This window comes from Microtus oregoni, unplaced genomic scaffold, assembly GCF_018167655.1.
Source record: "Microtus oregoni isolate MIOR12 unplaced genomic scaffold, Mior012 000012F_ref0000307, whole genome shotgun sequence".
NCBI classification, from domain to species: Eukaryota; Metazoa; Chordata; class Mammalia; order Rodentia; family Cricetidae; genus Microtus; species Microtus oregoni.
Window position 1 is genome coordinate 48,135,194 of NW_024543071.1, and position 21,222 is coordinate 48,156,415.

Genomic DNA, 21,222 nt, shown 5'->3' on the forward strand with positions numbered 1-21,222 from the left:
AGGCCTTCTCTTCTGCAGCTCCCTGCTTTACTGTGTTCTAGGAGTGCAAGGGGATTGGTCTTGCTCTTGGGGACCGTGTACTGCTCTGTTCCATTTCCATATTCTAGCAGGATGCATATTGTTTCATATGAGAAATTTTTGTGCTACTGATCCTAATTTCCCTCTTTGGGGTAAGTGCTGGGGTTCAAACTCAGGGCCTCACACTGTTAAGCACGTGTTCTACCATTGAACGCTTCAGTTTTCTCCTCTGATTCTGCATCCCCAGCCACTTAATTTTCTTTCACTAAAGGCACACCCAACCAGGAATGGTGATAAGGCCAGAACTCAGAACTCTGGAAATAGAGGCAGGAGGATTTCAAATTCTAGCTTAACTTGGTCCAGATAATGAGACTTTTGTCGAGAACAAAACGAAGGGCTAGTGCGGTGGTTCTGTTGGTAAAGATGCTGGCTGCCACGCCTGCTAATCTGTGCTTGATCCCTGAGGCTCACATGATGATGGAAGGAGAGAATTAAATCTTTAAATTGACCTCTGACCTCTGCACATGCACTATGCACTGTGGCATGCGTGTGCACGCACACATATACATAAATGGGGGAAAAGTTTAAAGAATGCTAATTTTTAAAAAATGAAATAGGGCTGGAGAGGTGACTCAACAGAATACTGGCTGTGCTTTTAGAGGACCCAGGCTTGGCTCCCAACACCTGCACATGGCAGCTCACACCTATCAGTAACTCTAGTCTCAGAGGATCTGTCACCCTTTCTGGCCTCTTCAGGCATGCAAATAATGCACAGACACTCAGGCAAAATATCCAAACACATTACATAGAGAAGTAAAATAAGGCACCCTTGATGCTTTTAAAGAACGTGCTCTTTGGAGAGTTGGTTCAATGGTTAAGAGCACTGGCTGCTCTTCCAGAGGTCCTGAGTTCAATTCCCAGCAACCACATGGTGGCTCACAATCATCTGTAATGAGATCTGGTGCCCTCTTCTGGCCTGCAGGGATACATGCAGACAGAATAGTGTATACATAATAAATAAATTCAAAAAAAAAAAAAAAAAAGAACGTGCTCAATCTAGGCGTAGTGGTGTATGCCTCTAATCTCAGACAGCAGGATACTGAGATAGGGAAAATACTGTGAGTTTGAGGCCAGCCAGGTCTACATAGCAAGAAGTGTCTTTTAAAAGGGGGGTGATTGTTCTATACTTTTTAAAAAGTAGAGTAGGGTTTAATTTACAAGAAGGAAGGAAGGGGGAAAATTTATCCATGTTTGTATCTTGGAGATACACAGAGGGTGAGCACAAGTCAAGCAGTGGGTGTAGCTCAGTGGCAGAGAGACCTTGCCTGAAACGCTCAAGGCCTTGGTTCAATCCCAACATCTTGATGGAAAATGGCAGTGCTGGGCAGAACAGAGCCCTCAGTAGGCAGTTATGGGAGAATACAAACTTACCCTCAGTAAGCAGAGTCATAGAAGAAGGAGTATCCTAGCTGTGTTGGTATCCAAGGCTCGTAACATAGACGAGAGAGCCTCTCCCCCTCAGTTCTGATTTATATTCCTGTTTGACCCAAGATGCACAGGACATCAGCCACAGTTCCAAACTGTGGCAAGGCAGGGATTTCATTCTGCCCAACACCTGTCTTTGCTTCAGGATATGGCTTGTTAGCCTTTGGTTAAAAGTGTTTGGATAGTAGAGCTGATTGCTCTGAGGTCTCCTGATAGTGAGGACAAAGTCTTCCTTAACATCTGCGGTAAAGCTGTTAGCTCTTCTCACAGATAGTCCCAAGTTCCTGACAAACAAAGGAAAGCCAGGATCACTAGCTCTGCAGATCAGCTGCACTGTAGCTGGTGAGTTCCAGCCCATTCACTTCTCAAATGCCGGCTGACTTTGGGAGGGAGGTGGTGGGAGTCGGCTTGTCCTGTGGGCAGTGGCATTTGAAGATGGAGGCCAGCATCACAGTGTCCGTGGAAAGCCTCTCTCAGGCGTTCAGGTGTTTACAAGGGAAACACCACATTTCCTGGGTTTCTGGTTGAATTGTGTACAAGTGCTCACAGTTGCCTAAAGGGAATCCTGGTCTCTACTTGGGGTGACCACAAGTCCAGCACATGGGCTCAACAGAGCCACACACGGCTATGCTTCAGGGCCTTAAGCTTCCGTCCCATACCAGGCTCCAAAGCTGATGCCCGCCAAGGCCTTTACGTCAGATGTAGATGACCAGAGCAGATTAGCCACAAGGGCATTTGAGTCACTGAAATATGAAGAGCACTCCTGCACTACCTGCTCGTATTTATTTATTTATCCTTGATTTGTTTGGTGCGGTGTGCTTTCAGTGTCTCTCCTGGATTTCTTCTCAGTTTAGGAAAGTTCTCTACACATAGTGTTTTCAGTGTTTTATAGTTGCACATCTCAACTTTTAGCTGGGGTGTGTATGGGGGTGTGTTACACCGATGCATTTAATTTGTGTATGGTCTATGTGAGGACTACTTGTATGAGTTAGTTCAGTTCTTCTACCATTCTGGAGATGGAACTGAGGTTTTCAGGCTTGGCAGCAAGCTCCTGTAGCCTCCGAGCCGTGTCACTGAATCTCGATTTGTTACTTTTCCCCCGGGAGGATTTGGGTGTGACATGATCTGCTTCTACATTCTCTAGAGAGTCAGTCAGTGTCCTCAGCCCCTAAAGGGCTTAGTCACCCTTCCCAAACAGCAGTGAGCTCTCCTGTACCCCAGTGTCCACTCCAGACTATTGGGCCTCCCTCGGGATGCTGGCTGTGTGACCTGGACAAAGCTTTCTGCTTTGCGTAATACCTCGTGCCTGCTCCTTTTAAAATGTGCATTGTGCCCTTTAATGCCAGGGCTTCTTCAGTATGCAGGAAGCAGTTGATGGCTGGCTCATTGTGCCCAGGTAGTGTCTCCTGAGGCCTCTTCGTGGTTCTAGCTTTTCCTTTGGTTCAACTGCCCTGGGAAGGCAATCAATCAATCACACTCTTATAAATAAGGAGGCCAATGCCTTCTCTCTACTGGCACCACTCTGTTATTTCTGCCTGGGGTTTCAGTGCTGGGTGGGAACGTTCAGCCTGATTAGACTGTGGTAAGTGCAACAGTCTTGTTTGCCACCCCTCCCCTTGCCATGTCTCTGTCCCCATTGTGTAGTTAATATGTCCCCAGAAGTGGGAGCCTGCCAGCCTTCCTGCCTGCGGGCTTCCCCTCTACGTCTGTGAAGCGCCCCACTTTCTACTTATCTTCCTGCTTCCCTGAGACCTTTAGTCCCCACCCCAGAGCCTAGGGCACATGTGGCCCTCTTCTTGGGAACTTGGGTGGGCATCTAGCATCCTTCCAGTGCCGGCTGTGGCCGCGTTGTTCGTTGCTCTGTAGATGAGTTTGTGAGTTCTCAGAGGCAGCAACTGACCTTGTGGCAACTCCTGCCAAACCGCTCCTCAGCTCTGGACAGACAAGGAAGGCCCTTGTTATTCCTCAGACGCTTCGCTTCAAACCCGAAAGGTCCCTCTCCATGTCCTTGCCTGTGGCTGCTGCATTATTTCTGTTTCTTCTTGCTGCCACCAAATGCCTGACAAGAAGCCATTTAAAGGGAGGGTTTATTAGGGTTTAGAGATAAAGGCAGTACTTTCCATCGAGGTAGGGAAGGCGTGATGGCAGGAGCAGGAAGCTGGCTAGCCGTGGCATCTGCAGTTGGAAACAGAGATGGATGCTGATGCTCGACTTGCTTTCTCCTTTTATTCAGTTGAGGAGGTCAACATGTGGGGGTAACGCTGCCTGCAGTTAGTGTAGGTCTTCTCACCCCAGTTAATCTAATCTAGATAACCCCTCCAGGGTGTTGCCAGGTGAGTCTAGGGCCTGCCAAGGTGATAATCAGTATTAACTATCGCAGTGCCATCTCTTAAACCCAGACACATCCCTTTTAGGCCACAAACTTCCCCTGATGTTCTTGATGTTCATGGCATCTCACAGTGCAAAATGCATTCGGTCCAACTTCAACAGTCTGTGTTGTCTTTAACAATTGCAGTGCAGGAGCTGGTTGAGATCAATGCTACTCTTCCAGAAGACCCAAGTTCAGTTCCTAGCAGAGTTCAGATCCTAGAAAACCATGTTGGGCAGCTCACAGCTGTTTGTAATTCCAGCTCCAGGGAATCTGACACCCTCTTCTGGCCTCCATGGACACCTTCATACATACATGCACACACATACACACACACAACTAAAAATAAAAGATACATCTTTAAAAAAAAAAGTATACATGCACAGTCTCTTCTGAGACTCAGGCAGCCTCCTCACTGTGAGCACCTGTAACATTGAAGCCTACATTCCATACTTCCAGCATGCATTGGCACAGAGTAAGCATTCACATCCCTAAAGGATGGCCACAGCAAACAAAGTAGGATTGATACCCAGCATGGCAAACACCAAAATCTAAAGCTCCATTTGCAGCATCTAGGGATTGTGATAGAGCTTGGGGAGTGTTGTCCCTGCAACAGTGCTACCTGCACACCCCTAGCCTCTCTCTCAAGCTGGCTCCATTGGATAGATGCAGTGTTCTTTGGAGGGTATCCCATGATTCTGGCATCTTGAACACGATGGAGGAAGAGATGTCTCATTGTAACTTACACTTCATTTTCACATCTCAGGTGGTTGTGAGAGGCCATGTGGATTCTGAGAATCAAACTAAGGTCCCCTGAAAAAGCAGCAAGTGCTCTTAACTGCCCAGCTATCTCTACAGGTCCAGGATCTCTCTTTTCAAATGGGATTGCATTTTACAAGTTGGAGCCTTTGATAGGTGGGGCCTTCACCCGAGGACAACTTTCCTATTATCATAGTGAAGACGGGAGATATTCTGTTAGCAATCACAGCTTCTGTTAGCTGTCACAGCCTCTGCCAACAGTCACTGTCACAGCCTGTGGTAACAGTGACAGTCACAACTTCTGTCCACAGTCATAGTCACAGCCTCTGTCAACAGTCACAGCCTCCATTGGAGTTTAAGCGTTGGCTACAGTTCTCTGTTTATCTGAGCCCATTCCCTTAGCCTACTGGAATCTTACCATTTGCCCTTCCGTGTCGCTTTTCGATGTAAACTTGACCTGATCCACAGACAGCTCATCCTCTGCCTTGAGATTTCCTCCACCAAACACATTAATTAATCCACTGCCATTGAATTCAGCCTCACCCAAGTTCTCAGGATACCACACAAGTGGCCTCCTGCCCATTTCCTGAGCGAGCCCTTGTCCCCTTCCCAAACCTCATAAGCCAGCCCTCCCCAGCCCTCAGCCTTTCAGCCTTCTGATCTTTCAGACTCCCCACAGAATGACCCAGGAAGCCCTGCTTACAGCATTCTGGGAGCTACTTCAGCTTAAGTCATAACTTCCCCATTCCTCCCACAAGCCAGTCCCCAGCACTACCAACCATGGTCAGGATTATCACACAATGGCCACGCTTCTTGGTACCAGTTCTTTATATTAGTTACTTTTCTCATTGTTGTGACAAAAAAAAAAAAAAAAAACAAAACTAACTAACAAGAAGCCATTTAAGAAAGAAAGGACTTATTTTTGCTTAGATTTCCGGGGTAGTCATTCCTTTATGATAGAGGAGGCATGGTGGAAGGAACCGGGCTGGCCGGTCACTGTGTTCAGAGTCATGAAGTAGAGGAGAATGCTGCTGTTCAGCTTGCTTTCTGTTTTATATATGTCCTAGACTGCAGCCTAAGGAGTAGTGCCACCCACAGGTAAGGGGATCTCCCACTTCAATTAACCTGTCCCTAAGTAATCCCTCACAGACACGTCCCGAAGGCTTATCCTAAGTGGTTCTAGATCTTGTCAAGTTGACAGGCATTATTAACTATCACATCTGGCCTGTGGTGAAGAAGCTCGTCACACCAGGGCCGGCAGCACGTTCAATTTCCTGCCCTTTGCTGGTTCCAGCTGTCCCAGTTCGATGAGAGCTCTGTGTGCTGCCTTCTCCATCTTGGGCTCTGGTCACAACAGATTAGTTAGTAAAAGTCTTGTTTGTTTTCCTGGCTCCTCCCCTCGGCTTGTGCTGACTCCCCCAGCTTCCTTCCTTTGTGGGACAGGAGAGGAGCCGAGTAGGATCCTCTGGTCCCCTTACTTTGGCCTCAGCACCTCCCAGCTGTAAGGAAGAGTAACTTGATGAGTGAGTCTGTGGACCTGCACCCCAGCTATGGACAACACCGAATACTCTTTATTTAACCTGTGATAATTGGCCATTATGTAACTAGAACCTCTAAGGCAGAAAGAAAATGACATACTCAAAGTCATGGTAGAGCTACCACCCAGGACACCAGCTTGCCAGCCCTTGGTACTGTCTGTTGGTAAGTCCAGCTTTCTGAAAAGAACCACATGTACACCCTCCTAACTCGGAGCGTTCTAAAGCTCCTCTCTGCATCGATTTCTTGATCCCCTGACTTGACAAGCCATGAGCCAAGTAGAACAAGCTGGAGAAGCATCACAGGGCAAGGCCTGGTGTCCCTCAGACCACAGTTTGTGCTTTGTGGGTGTGCCTGTTTGTTTTTTCATTGCTTTGACTGAAAAGCTTGACATGAAACATCTTAGCGGTGGGGGGGTTCTTTGGCTTACAGTTCGCGGGGATTCAGTCCATCAGTGTGGAGGGCTGGTCAGGAAGCAGGGAGAGATGGATGCTGGTGCTCGGCTTGCTTTTTTTCTTTTTATTCAGTTTAAGACCCTAATGCACGGCATGGTGCACCTGCATCTGGGTTTTCCAACCATAAGGGACTCCATTGAGACTCACCAGGAAGTTGATAGTCAGTATTAACCATCTAAATGAGCTTTGAGTAAGAGAGGTGGCTCAGCCATTCCCTAACATCCCTTTGGAGCTGTCCCTTAAGAGGCTGCTGAGTTGGAAACAGACATGCAGTGCTGTGTCAGCATGTCACTTTGTGCATGCGTATGTCACTATAAGTACACTGCTCACCATCCCATAATGCCTCTGTATCTCCTTCATTCATTGGGGTCTCAGAATCCCTATGAAGTACGCACCATACCTCTACTTTGCCTCAAGGAACCCAAAGGTCACAGAGGTTAAGCAGTTTGGTTTAAAGGAGAGTTGTTTCCAAATGCTGGGTTCCTGCCTCCCTAAGATTGGGCATCCATAGAGATTGGTTCTGAGACCTGCCACTGCCTGGGGTGGCCTGGCCATGTTGGGTCAATTGGGGATATTGAAAGCCAACAATGCTTACCAACTGCCATACCGTCTCAGTTATCCCCCACGGTGACCATAAACCAATGGAAACAGTACTGGCTATCCAAATACAACCTTCAAATGGTCTCCTGGTGACCCTCTCCCATAGTCCTCTAAGGGGCCTTCCGGCCTCTGCTGACCTGAAGATCGTCCTTGATGCTCAGTCCCTGTCTTAGTTAGGGTTACTATTGCCATGATGAAACACCATGACTAAAAGCAAGTTGGGAGGAAAGGGTTTATTTGGTTTATACTGCCACATCATAGTCCATCACTGAGGGAAGTCAGGACAGGATCTCAAATGGGGCAGGAACCTGGAAGCAGGAGCTGATGCAGAGGCCATGGAGGAATGCTGCTTCCTAACTTACTCCCCATGACTTGTTCAGTGTGCTTTCTTTTTTTCTTTTTTTTTTTTTTTTCGAGACAGGGTTTCTCTGTGGTTTTGGAGCCTGTCCTGGAACTAGCACTAGCTCTAATAGACCAGGCTGGTCTCGAACTCACAGAGATCCGCCTGCCGCTGCTGGGATTAAAGGCGTGCGCCACCATCGCCCGGCTCTCAGTGTGCTTTCTTATAGAGCCCAGGACCACCAGTCCAGGGGCGTCCCCACCCACAATGGGCAGGATCTGCTCCTATCAGTCACTAAGACAAGGCCCTGCAGTCAGGCCAGACTGTAGTCTGATCTTACTGAGGCGTTTTCTCAGTTGAGGCCCCCTCCTCTCCAGTGGCTTCATATCATTGACATAAAACTAGCCAGCACTGTCTCCAGAGGGAACAGATAAAGGGGGCAACCAGGGCTGGGAAGCCTGCATTCAGAGTCTGGGCTTGGGTGCCAGTTCACTGGCTCCTGGGAGGAGGTCAGAGCAGGACTCAGGGCCTGTCCTCATGTTCCCCTGGCGGCTGCTCCCAGAACTCACTGGGCACCTTAGGAGGTATCTCTCGTCCCTCTGTGCCCACCTTTCATGTCCCCTACCTTTCCTGGGAAACCATCAAAGGCCCCTCTGAGGCTTCCCTGGCTCTGACCTGTCTTAGGCCAACCTCAGGCCTGACTCTAATGACAGACTCTGTGTACATGACATACTTTCTGGGAATGCATGAGGTCCTTGCCAAGACACAGGAGGCTACAAGGAACAAAGTGATCATTTCTGGTTGTCCTTCAGCAGGCGTGTGACCATGGCCACTGGCACCAAGACACACATTCTGGGGACAGACTGGACTTTGTTCCCATCCGCACCCCTACCTTGTGGGAGCCCATGGACTTCTGTGATTTTGACACACACTTCTCACTCTGTTTTCACTTGGAGGGGCAGAGGTGTCAGCTTAGGAGACATCCAAGTTTTCTTTCATCTGTAACTCATTCTGCTCTCCCGATCCCCAGAAGTGTTCTAGGAGAACACATAAGTTTTGGGTCTGGAGAGGGAAGGGTGGCATTGCCCTGGAGTCAACTTGTCATTATGTTGAAGTTCCCATTGGCAATGCTTAACAACCAATAACTTGAAATCCAGACATGCTCAGAGAGACCTGGGGACCTGCATGGGCTCTGTGTTGGCAAGAAGCAGCATCTAATACGTTTGGATCTGTTAACTCCTAGCACAGGCTTACACATCCCTTCCACACACACACACCCCCCCCCCCCGCATCCAGCACTGCAAGCAAAAAGCACAGGTGCTCCTTGCTGTGTGGCAGTGTTGGGTGGGCTGCTCCCTAGGGGTCAGGCCCTGGGATTAAAGGCTGACTGCTGCTGCTGCTTCTATTATTTTATTCCGTGCTTATTTTATGTTAGGTATATAACTGCTCTGTCTGTCCTTGTGTGTGTGTGCACCACGTGAGTGCGTGATGGCCAAGAGAGGTCAGAAGAGTGCATCGGATCCCCTGGAGCTGGAGTTATAGATGGTTGCTAGTCACCTGCTGGGAGCCAGGCCTGGGTCCTCTGGAACAAGTGCTCCTAACAGAGGAGCCATCTCTTCAGTCGTGTAGGGCCTCTTCTGCCTAACTGGCTTCCTCCTGTGTCAAGAACTGCTGGGGAAGAGATTAACCTTGAGAAATAACTGTAAAATCTCTAGAATAGGTGTTCCCAGGAGTGACTGTTAAGAATTCCTGGTTCTTGTTGCTTTCTCTTAGCTGTTAACAGTGTCCACGGAGTGCCCCATTGAGACCATGGAGCCTTTGTCATTCCCGAAGGGGTAGAGGTAGAGGCAGTCCCAGAAGTTCCTCGTGGGGTACCTAGGCTTATGTAAACTTTTTTATTGTTCATCTCCATCTTCACCCAAGGGTTAGGAGTGTAGCTGGGTGGCAGAGAACTTGCTTAACATGGCCCTGAAGTCCATTTCCAACACTTCCAACAAAATTACAACAGAAAAAAAAAAGAAGGAAAGGAAAGAAAAGACAGACAAACAGGAGGCCTACTTCTCATGTCCTTGGGTAGTGATTAACTGTGAGCCTGAACTTTGGCAGCCAAACTGAGGGCTGGCCTGGGATTTTAGCCTCACGATGCTGGCAGGAATGAAGGTATTCTAAAACAGTTTGGCTCTCAGACTATTGAATAACAGACCCCAAGAAATTGGAAATTACCCAGGAATTACATGCTGGGAGAAGGAAAAGGCTGAAGCCTGGTGCCAGCCAGGGAAGAGCTTGTCTCCCAGAGAGATCTCACCCAATTCTGAGAACTTGTCAGACCACCTTGCAGGAAAGACTGGAACAGAGACAAAGATAGGTCAGTGACAAGCAGGGCCACATCTTGACCAGACCCGCTTAGTCATATATACCTCTTGCTTTTGGTTTAAACCCAAACCTCTTTTTAGGATCCCAATGATGGGTAGGGGTGTGGGGTAGTGTGTTTTACTGGACCTCTTAATTCTTTTCTTCACAGTGTGATCACACTGACTAAATCTCCCTTCTCTGTTTTCTCCATTTCCTTAATTGATGCATTGCGGAAAGGTAGCTGAGCATAACTCAACCTAACTCCGGTAAAAGCACTACAGTGTAGCCAGGCTCAAGGAAATTGGCAGCGGAAGCCTTGTTGAACCCAGATACAGATAGGTGGGAAATAGATGAGGTCTCCACCGAGGTCGGTGGAGTGGAAAGAAGGTTGGAGGTGGGGGACTGAGTCTCGTTTTCACTCCCTTCCTCTCTCCTCAGTACGGCAAGAAGAAGCTGAACTACCTGCCCTACAACCACCAGCATGAATACTTCTTCCTGGGTGAGTACGAGTACCAGAAGTCCCCAGCAGCGCTCTCACCCCGGTGTGCCCATCTGCCGCATTTCCTCCCACACCCTTCTCAAAGAGGCAAATTGGCGGTGTGCCTACTCAAGAGAAGGGTGCCGGCAGCCAGCTTGTGCAAACTTGTCTGGACCCGTTACCTTCCTCTAGACTTCCAGACACCTGACTGTTAAGCTGCCCCGCAGGTGGTGACAAGTTCCTTCACCTCTGACGGCCATCTGCTCTCTCTGCAGTCGGACCACCGCTGCTCATCCCTGTGTACTTCCAGTACCAGATCATCAAGACCATGATTGTCCGCAGGGACTGGGTGGTAAGTCAAATGGTGCTGCCTAGCAGTGGGTGAGTGTGATTGGGGCACTGAGCCCCTGGTGCCTCTCTGGGCCTGCAAATCCCCAGACATCTCTTCGTAAGTGTAGCCATTTTATCAGTCTTAGGAGGGGACTGTGTCTGAGGCCACCAGCCAAGAAAGCCATGAGCCAAGAAGGTCATGAAGGCTACAGCATGTCAGTTGTGACGATGCCTCTAATACATACCTGGAGGGAATTTACCTGACAGTCATTGCCCTTGCAGAGTTCTTTAGAAAGTTCCCGGGGGCAATGTGACTGTCCACTGGAAGTGGAAAACCTCAGCAATAGAAACATATTTTCTTAAAACCAACTGACAGCAGCCTGGGGAGTAGGGGTGGGGATCCAGGTCCCTCCCCTTAACTGGTAGATGACCAGGTTCTCTTTGTCTCTCTTTTCATTATCTTCCTTCTAGGCCATTTTGTATCTGTGTTCCCATGTTCCCCTGTTTTACTAATGTGTATTTGTGTGTGTTTGTTCATCCATGTATATGTATAGGTGTGTTTGCATGTGTGTGCATGTGGAGACCAGATGACAATGGTCTTAGTTACTGTTCAAGTGACAAGACACCATGATCAAGACAATTTATAAAAGAAAGACTATTGGGGGATTACAGTTTCAGAGGGTGAGGGTTCTTGACCACTGTGGCGGGGAGCATGGCGGTAGGCAGGCAGGCAGGCAGGCATGGCGCTGGAGCCGTAACTAAGAGCTCGCATCTTGAGACACAGCTAAGGGCAGAGTGTTAACTGGGGATGATGTGCACTTTTGAAACCTCAAAACCCACCCCCGGTGACACAGCTCCTTCAACAAGGCCTCCTAATCCTTCCCAAACGGTTCCACCAGCTGGCACCCAAATATTCAAATGTACGAGCCTCTGCAGAGGCATTCCACTCACCCACCACAGAAACCTCGGTGTCACTTCCTTTGAGGCAGGGTCTCTCACTGACCGGGAGCTTATAGATTAGGCTGGCCTGTCCAGCAAGCCCCAGGATCTGCCTGACTCTACCTCCCCAGCACCAGGATTGCAAGTGTGTGCCATGGTGTCCAGCACACCATTTTGTACATAGGTTTGGGGCATTAAAGTTGCAAGCACTTTACCAGCTGAGCTGTACCCCCATCTTTGTTCCTTTCTCATAGGATGACACTCATCCCGTTGCATTAGGACCCATGTGGAATGACCTGTGTTAATGAGTTCTGTTAGCAAGGACTTTAGCCATGTCCAAAGACATTGCCTTTTGAAGTGCTGGGGGTTAGAATGTCAGTGTATGAGTCTGGAAAGTGTGTTAAGAGTTCTCTAAAGGAACAGAACTGATAAAATTAATGTACACACACACACACACACACACACACACACACACACACACGATTACCGGAGTGGCTTATAGGCAGTGGACAGAGTAGTACAATGGCTGTCTCCTGACAGAAAAGCCAAAAATCTGGTAGTCGTTCAGCCCATGAGACTGGATGTCTCAGCAGTCTCAGTTTGGTGCTGGAGTCCCAGAGGATCCTTAGAGAGTGGATTCTAACATCAATGAAGGAATGCCACGGCAAAAGGATGGATGAATTTGGCAGTAAGAGTGGGGGCAAGCAGGCAAAAAGCCAAAGCTTCATTCTTCTGTGATTCTTTTAGTTGATTCTAGATGTAGTCAAGTTGACGACCAAAATTAGCCATCACAGAGGGCATGTTCTACCTAAAACAATAGGCTTAGAGGTCCCTCCAGGGATGGAGGCAGGCTGTGTGTGGGTTTGAGAAGGCAAGCTTGGTTTTACATAGAGGTACAACTGTGATTTTTGTACAAGATGAATATCTACCCATGGTAGAGTAAGCTATGGGGAGTCGTTCCCACAGGCAGAGACTTGAAGCTGGGGTGAAAACATGGTCCCTGCTCTCAGGAGAGAGCAGACAAGTGCACGGCCCCTTAGTGTGTGTTCTTAGCCTTTTGAAATCACATCAGTGGCTGCATATGGTGCCACACGCCTTTAATCCCAGCACTTAGGAGGCAGAGGCAGGAGGATCACTGTGAGTTTGAGGCTAGCCTGGTCTAATAGTGAGCACCAGGTCAGTCAGGGATACAAGATAAGACTGTCTCAAAACAAAACCAACAACCAACAAACAAAAGAACCCCACATCAATGAAGACAACAGCAAAGTTTCACAATGAGAATTACTGAGACTGAAAGTTTGTGCCTTGCCCAGTATGACACCAAGGGACATAGTGAACTCCTGATGCCACATCCTTCTACCCACACCCCCCATACTGAGCCTCCTCACTTTCACACAGCAGCACCATATATCTGTAGGGCATCTTAGAGCTTCACTCACTCGCTGGTGCTGTGTGTGTGTGTGTGTGTGTGTGTGTGTGTGTGTGCGCGCGCGCGCGCGCATGTGTGTACCACAGCCTAGGCATATGCACACACACATACAGCTATTGTGTTTTGTGCTGTAATGAGCGTTACAGTTTCTGTGTGCCCATGTTTGTGGCAGCTAGACGACAAACTTGGGTGTCATCCATAGGAATACCATCTTCCTCCTCTGAGTCAGGATCTCACTGGCCTGGAGCTCACTAATTAGGCTAGATTGGCTGCCAGAGAGCCCCAGCAGTCTTCCTGATCCTGTCTCCTCAACACTGGGGTTACAAGCACACATCACCATTCATGCAGGGAATCCTGGGGGATCAAATTAAGACCCTCAGTTATGAGAAAATGAGTCACCTTTAGATCCCTAGATTTATTGTGTGTGTGTGTGTGTGTGTGTGTGTGTGTGTGTGTGTCCGTGTTGTTTGCTTCACAAAGAATAAAGCATCAACTAGGAAGAGCAGGAAGGGAAATTGGCAGAGCCAGGGGACTCTGACAGGCTCCCAGGCCTTGCCTCCAGAGCAGCTGTAACCAGGTCCTGAGCAGTTCTGCTGGGCTATTGGCAGTATCTGGAGACATTTATGATTATCAGAGTTAGCAGTGGGAAGATGATGCTAGCCCAGCATCTAGCCAAGAGGGGTGGTAAACATCCCACAAAGCCTCATGGTGAAGAATTGTCTTGTACCGGTACATACTGTGGGGGCTGGGAGACCCTAGCCTTGAGAATGGAGATGGGAAGCCCTAAGAGTCTGAAAGAGTACTCATGATCCAGCACAGGCACCCGCAGCACTGCCTGGGATACTTTTCAGACCCCACTTTCCTGGGACTGATTATCCCAGGCAAATTACCTTGGTAGTCTCCCTGTTGTTTATTCAGACTTTCCATACATTTATTTATTTACTTACTTAATTTTGAAATAGGACCTCACTATATCTCCCAAGCTAGCCTTGAACTCACAATCTTCTTGCCTCTACTTCCCTAGCCATGCCTGGCCATGCATTTCTCTCTCTCTCTCTCTCTCTCTCTCTGTGTGTGTGTGTGTGTGTGCGTGCGTGCGTGTGTGTGTGTGTGTGTTTACCACATCCTATACATATGCACACACATATACATACATACATATTTATGCACTGCATTTATACAGTAGATTAAAGTGGGGTTAGGGATGTGACTCAGTGGTAGAGTGCTTGCCTAGCATGCATGAGTTCAAACTCAGGCCAGGGTATGAGGTAGGGGATGATGGAAGTATGACGAGCTTTCTGTGCCTCCTCTTGACCAAAACCAGCACCATGCCAGATATGAGCATCTTGTCTTCAGCCACTTCTAGCTGTTGCATCTGTTCCTACCTCGACCCTCCTGAGATGCTCCTTTTCCTACTCAGCTGACAGCACTCTGATCACCTGGAATGGCCAGCCTCAATTCCTTGCAACCAAGAAAGCACTGACTAAGGCCACCCTTGTTCTCTAAATCATTCTGGAATCTGCCATGTTGTCACCATCAATATGATCCTGGTTTTCTTCTCTGTTTTGTGCATGAACTAAGTCACCAGTGTGCCAGATTCTGTTGTCATTTCAAGATCTTTGGTTTGGTTTTGGTTTCGTCTTTAATTTCATGTGTACAAGTGTTTTGTCTGCTTGTCTGCATGTGTATCTGTGCACTGCCTGGTGCCTGCAGAGTCCAGAAGGGGACATTATGTCACCTGGAACTAAGGTTACAGATGCCCATGAGCCTCAGTATGGGTTCTGGGAATCGAACCGTGTCCCCTGGAAGAGTAGCCAATGCTATTATCCAGTAAACCAACTCTCCAGCCCTTCTGCAGGGTTTTCCCACTGCCTCAGAGAGGCCAGTCCTTATTGAAAGAACTTTCTGTGTAAGCATAGGCTAGGCACGAGCATTTCCGACTACCAAAACAAAGAGCTGAGTTTGGGAGCTGAAGCCAGAGGACTTCTGGATCCTACAAAGCTCTATGGCCACTTGGATTACATGGGAGGGTCTTGTAGCAGGAGGTGGGACCTGTTTGGAGCAGAGGTCATTGGTTACCCTGGAGGCATGAGGACCATCGGCAGGAGAACAAGCCAAGGGAGGCTCTTGCTGTGGTCCAGCCAAGACACATGACTTGAGTGGCAGAGGAAGTGGAGAGACAGGGATCTCTGCAGAATGACTGCTTGTGAGCCTGTGACAGGGGGCAGAGGCTTCCCAAGAGATTTCCAAGCTTAGGACCTTGCTACCAACTCCAAGGAGGGGCAGACAAAGTGAGGAGGGGGAGGGCCTAAGAAGAGAGTCCAACCTGAGAAGTGACCTGGGCTGGATTGCAGGGAGGGGTGGCGTGTGTCTCCTGGCCCTTTCCCTCCTGAGAAAGGAAGGAAATCGAGGTGCCTGAGCAGGCACAAGGTTAAGGGTGGCCCGTGACTGACCGTATGTTGGGGGCTCACATCACAGTCCTCTGGATCTATGGCTACCTGCTAGCCAATATCCCATTTCTTTCCTGAAACTCAGCATGCAAACTCCATGTAAACAGGTAGCTTAAGCAAGTGTCAGACTGTGTATGGCCCAGTGTCCCAACTTCCTAGCAGCCTGCTGTGGTTTCTTCTGAGCACCTGTGCCAAGGAGTGAGCTGTGTGTATACATGCCTCTGTGGTTAGGTACACCATGCCAAATAGGGTAGGGCGGGTCAAATCTAATCATGTTTCCCTATAGGACTTGGCCTGGTCCATCAGCTACTATGTGCGTTTCTTCTACACCTACATCCCTTTCTACGGCATCCTGGGAGCCCTGGTTTTCCTCAACTTCATCAGGTACCCCAGCTTTGCTGGCTCACCCTGTACTTCTGAGAGCACTGACTCTGTGATGTGAAGCCTGTTCCTACCTGCCGTGGGGGTAGGGTAGGTACAGCGGGTCTGTTTCTGTGTGGCTTCCCGCACCCCGCCCTGAGGCTAAGCTGCACTGAGCTGCACTGTCTTCTAGGTTTCTGGAGAGTCACTGGTTCGTGTGGGTCACTCAGATGAACCACATCGTCATGGAGATTGATCTTGATCACTACCGGGACTGGTTCAGCAGCCAGGTGAGGGACCCGGCAAAGCCCGGACCCCACTGTTCATGCCTCCACCCAGATTTGGCTACTTCGGTGGATCCAGGACTATGCTGGGCTTCCTTAGTTCTACTTGTAGCCTGTTGGGAGCCTCCGAGCTAAGCAGGAAAGGGTGATGGGAAAGATTAGGGATGTAGCTCAGCTGAGGCTTGCCTAGCATGCATACAGTCCTGGATTTGAGCTCCGGTACCCAGTGAACCCAGTATGGTGGCCCATACTTGTACTGTTAGTTCTTGGGACAGGGAGACTGAGGATCAGGAGTCCAAGGCCAGACTGAGTTACGAATGACACAGAAGAAAACATGGAAGGAATGTCAGGAATCTTCCAGAGGATCCTTGGGGAATTTGGGTGGGCTGAGGCTTCCCTGTAGAACGGTACAACTAGAGAGGTGGCCCTGAGACCCCGGGTAAGGTGACCTTTATGAGGTAAGTCTAGGTCCTTTGGTTTTCTTTTTATCCCCAGCCACTTATCCCCTGTCCCCTCTGCAGCTGACAGCCACCTGCAATGTGGAGCAGTCCTTCTTCAATGACTGGTTCTGCGGGCATCTCAACTTTCAGATTGAGCACCAGTGAGTGTGGCCCAGGAAGGTGGGGGTGGGGCGGGGAAGACAAGGAGTTTGGGAGGGCAGCGGTCACCAGCCCACGGGCCAAGGGTACCAAACAGGTCTATCTTCTCTCATTGGCAAGGCCACTGCACCCATCTGAGAACACAGCTGGGCAGGAGAGGGGCTTTCTCCTGTGTGGCTGCTCTGCAGATACAGAAAGCGTGAAGACCATCTCTCAGTTCTATAATGCTCCCAGGGCAGAGGAACTCACTCCCACTTTATTGACTGGGAAACTGAGGACCTGATCGATAGCCTATCTGGTTCCCCGGATGGCTGAGGGACTGTCCCTAGTGGATCTGCCTTTGTCTCATCGTTTATCATTCTTCTCATCGTCTCCCATCTGTTTCTTTTTCTTTTTTTTTTTTGGTTTTTCGAGACAGGGTTTCTCTGTGGCTTTGGAGCCTGTCCTGGAACTAGCTTTGTAGACCAGGCTGGTCTCGAACTCACAGAGATCCGCCTGCCTCTGCCTCCCGAGAGCTGGGATTAAAGGCATGCGCCACCATCGCCCGGCTCTCCCATCTGTTTCTTATTTTTTTGAAGCTGGGAGTTGAACTTACAGGAACAAGTTGAACTGCCTTGTCCACCCCATAATGAGACTACAGGCATGAGCCATAACACTCAGACCCTTGTCTTTGGCTGTGCAGTACCAATATGGCTTTCTGGAGTCCCCCTGCTCATAGATCGCTCCTCTGTACATCACTAGTAGCCCCTGTAGACAGGTGGTGGGAGCTGCGTAGTCTTATCCGGGTTGCAGATAGGGCCTCAGACCTGCCTCCCTCCCTGGGCTGTAGGGAGAGGTGGAGAGCATGGGGCCTGCCCTGCGCTCACTCTGCCTACCTGCCCCCTCAGCCTCTTCCCCACCATGCCACGGCACAACTTGCACAAGGTCGCCCCGCTAGTGAAGTCTCTCTGCACCAAGCACGGCATCAAGTACCAGGAGAAGTCACTGCTGAGGGCCCTGCTGGACATTGTGAGGTGAGGGGTGTGGGCTTGGCAGGTGCTAGGGCTCTGAGGCACCGGGAGGGGCCAGAGGTGCGGTGGGGCTGAGGAGGTGAGAGGCATATGGCAGGCCTTACAGTAGAGACTCCAGCTCACAGTAGGGTCTGCTGACCTCTGGTCCACTCAGGGCTGGAGGAGGACCTCCTCTCTCTCCTTGCCCACAGCCTGTGTGGTAAGGGGCAAGCTCTGGTCAGTAGCTGAGATGGATAGCATGACTTCCCTCATGTCCCACTGCCTAGAGGCCTTGGCCCCTTTCCATCCTGGTTCCTGAGCCCTGGTCCTCTCTCTGTGTCTTTACAGGTCCCTGAAGAAGTCTGGGGAGCTGTGGCTGGATGCCTACCTCCATAAATGAAGAGGCAGTCCTCAGGGCACCCCTGGGGGAGGGGCACAGCTGGAGTGAGGGCCAGAGGGAGGGGAGGGCTTTTGTTCTGAAGGGTTTTCATGAGACTAAAGTGTCCACTGGCTCACGTTCCCCATACTTGGTCTTGCATCCTTTCTTGTCCTCCCCACCCCCCCCCATCCTATCCTCACGGGGTTCCCCCTTTGTCAGCCCTAGCCCTGTGCCCTCTGCCTCTGCCTCCCAGGTCCTTCTCCCAAAGAGCGGGAGAGAAGTGGCTGAAGCTAGTGGTTGCATCTCTGCCTCTAACTTCTGCACCTAAAAGACCCCTGGTATAAGACTCTGCTCTTGGCAGCCTAGCCGTCAGACATTAATCCTCCCTTCCTTGTCCCCACAGACCCGCTCTGTGGAGCAGGGTCCAGGACTTGGCTCTATACTCCCTGCCAGCCTATGGTCTGGTTGTTTGGGTGAAGACATAATTTGTGTTCTGGGTGTCCTTCCCTTGGCTGGGATTGGTATGTAAGGGCCTCCCTCTGGCTGCCCAGGGCCAGCTTAGACTTCGAGGCCCAAGGAAAAGTTCTCCCATGCCCACCATCACAGCTCCAGGCCCTGGGGTTGTGCAGATTCTAGTTCACCATCTACCCAACTCCAGAGACCTTGTGTGGGCTCAGCACGAGATGCTTCTTAATTCAAAGCCCCAAGACCCTGGGGTGGGGGTCAGACCTTTTTTCAAATCCTCTGGCCAGTCCCTAGAGACTGGAAGATGTGGACCTTGCAGGAGAGCCTCCGAGCTGCTCTCCCCAGGACAGGGTGACCAGCACGGCCAGCATGGCCAGCACTTGACCGCTCACTGCTTCTTTCCTATTTTTACAATGTTTGTTTGTTTTAGATGTTGTTGTCATAACATTTCCTACAGAATGCATTTTGATAGGAGGGTAAGAGAGGGCTGGGCTTGAGGGTAATCTAGATGCCCCTTGCCAGGCTCCCCCAAGGCCCTTCGGGTAGAGCTAGGCTTCGCCATCAAGGCCATACTGTAAGCTGTGGCTTGAAGCTGCTGCTATCAGGTTAGGAGAAACAGGGTGGGGTGGCGTCTCTCAGGAGGGCCATTGGGAATACCCAGCGAGGATCATGCAAGAGGGTAGAGGGAAGGGGGAGGTCAGGAAGGCTGAAGGTATGAGGGATGTGTGAGGGCGGGTGGGAGGGGGGATATCTGCTGGCTGTATCCGGAAGGGACCCATGCTGTGTCATCCTGAGATCTAACTGAACTAACCAATATTTAAATTGGAGAGGCTCAGCCTGCACAGGGGAAGCCCTCCAGGACCCCCAGCCAAGAGACCAACTGCTTATTGCTCCACAGAGGCAGAGAACCTGTAAGGAAATTTGTATCACATTGTTTCCCCACCTCTACTTTTCTTGGGAAATAAAAAAAAATGTAATTTTATTCTCACTTGCCTGTAGCTGAGTAAGAACAGTGGATGGCTGACGCTCTTGTATGCTAATGTCACGGGTATGCATGGGTATGGTAATGCGTGGATGTATGTATCGAAGGGAGGCACTTGCCCCACAGGAGAAAGGCCTAACTGTTAAGGCGGGTAGCAAACAGAACCAAGAGGCAGTGAAGGTTCTGGAAACGGGTGTCTGTTTTGTGTTGCTGTGCCCATGTGGAAGCTTGGTGAGTCTCTGTAGCCTGGGGAAGGCCTGTAGCATCCCAGCCCTGGTTACTAACCTGGGGACTCTGGTCTTAGGTCTGTCTGACCTCCAATCTGGGAAGCCAGAATAATCTACACCAGAGGTACTTGCCCAGTTCACCCTGTGATTGGACCCATGCTGCTACTCTCTGAGCACCCATCTCTGACAGGCTCAGCAGGCCATGTCACTCCAGATACGTCAAGGAAGAGCAAGACATCAGGCACATGGTGGCCAGCACTCCAGAAAGGCCAGGGAGAGCTCCAGCAGAGATCTCATCCCCATGGATGACCAGGACCTAGCCAGAGAGGAACAGGGATAGTAGCCACTGTGTGGAAATGGTTCCCAGGGACTACACTGAGGCTGGATGGAACAGGGCTGGGGTGGTAGACACTGAGTGGCCCTGGATGAGTCCTCTGCCACCTCACCTCCAGGACCCTTGGTGCCACAGTTTCGACACTTTGGGTAGACTGGCTCCAAGGCTGCTGATTTCTGTCCGTCAGCACAAGCCCTGGCCTCACCTGAGTGATAAGTCCACTGGAGACCTTGGAGGTGGCAGACTCTGGTGAACACATCCTCACTACTCAACTATGCCTTTCTTCCACTTGCTGCTTGGGCTTCTGTTTGTGTGTTGCTTTCATTGGTTAATGAATAAAGAAACCTCATTGGCCTAGTTGATGTGGCAGAACTTAGGCAGAGAAGACGGAACTGAATGCTGGGAGGAAGAAGGGCAGAGTCAGAGAAGCCATGGATCCTCCGCCTGACATGGACGCTGTTTAGAATCTCTGGTAAGCCACTGCCATGTGGCGACACACAGATTAATGGAGATGGGTTAAACTAATGTGTAAGAGTTAGCCAATAAGAAGTTAGAGCTAATCTCCAAGCACTGTTTTAATTAATACAGTTTCTGTGTGGTTATTTCGGGTGTAAGCTAGCCGGGACAAACAAGCGGACCCCTCTCCTTTGTATCAACCTGCCAACTGTGAATCCCAGGGTCTATGGCATCTGACACCCAGCGATCTGGGGAGCAGGAGGGTGACTGAAGAGAACACTGCAGGGCTGAGTGGTCTCGGCTGTGAAGATACCAGGGAAATCCTGTGGTAACTACCTCACCTTACCTTACACACACTCCTGCCTCTTGCCTTGCCCTTGAGCACCACCTAAGGTCCAGAGCTGAGGATGGCTGTACCTGTTCCTTTCGTTACAGTGCTTGCCTGAGACTCTTGACCAATATCCCCCAGTTTGTGGGTTTCTGTCCCCTACTAAAGTTATGACCCTAATATTCAAAGCCTGGAGTTATCAAACCCTAACACCTCCCAGGCCAAGGGCTAAGACCAGAGTGGGGAAGGCGTTTAGCCTGAATCAGCACAGTGACAACAG

The 21,222-nt window shown here is 49.9% G+C and overlaps 1 protein-coding gene across 1 annotated transcript in view; it reads left to right on the top strand.

Moving 5' to 3' along the window:
* The window catches only part of Fads2 (fatty acid desaturase 2), a 39,882-nt gene extending 20,533 nt beyond the window's left edge, over positions 1–19,349 (top strand). The window contains exons 6-12 of the mRNA XM_041660879.1: positions 10,352–10,412; positions 10,667–10,743; positions 15,826–15,923; positions 16,093–16,189; positions 16,705–16,784; positions 17,670–17,795; positions 18,120–19,349. Of these exons, the coding sequence (XP_041516813.1) occupies positions 10,352–10,412; positions 10,667–10,743; positions 15,826–15,923; positions 16,093–16,189; positions 16,705–16,784; positions 17,670–17,795; positions 18,120–18,171 (591 nt within the window). The 3' untranslated portion in view covers positions 18,172–19,349. The remainder of the gene's footprint in view (positions 1–10,351; positions 10,413–10,666; positions 10,744–15,825; positions 15,924–16,092; positions 16,190–16,704; positions 16,785–17,669; positions 17,796–18,119) is intronic.
* The last annotated feature ends 1,873 nt before the right edge of the window (positions 19,350–21,222 follow it).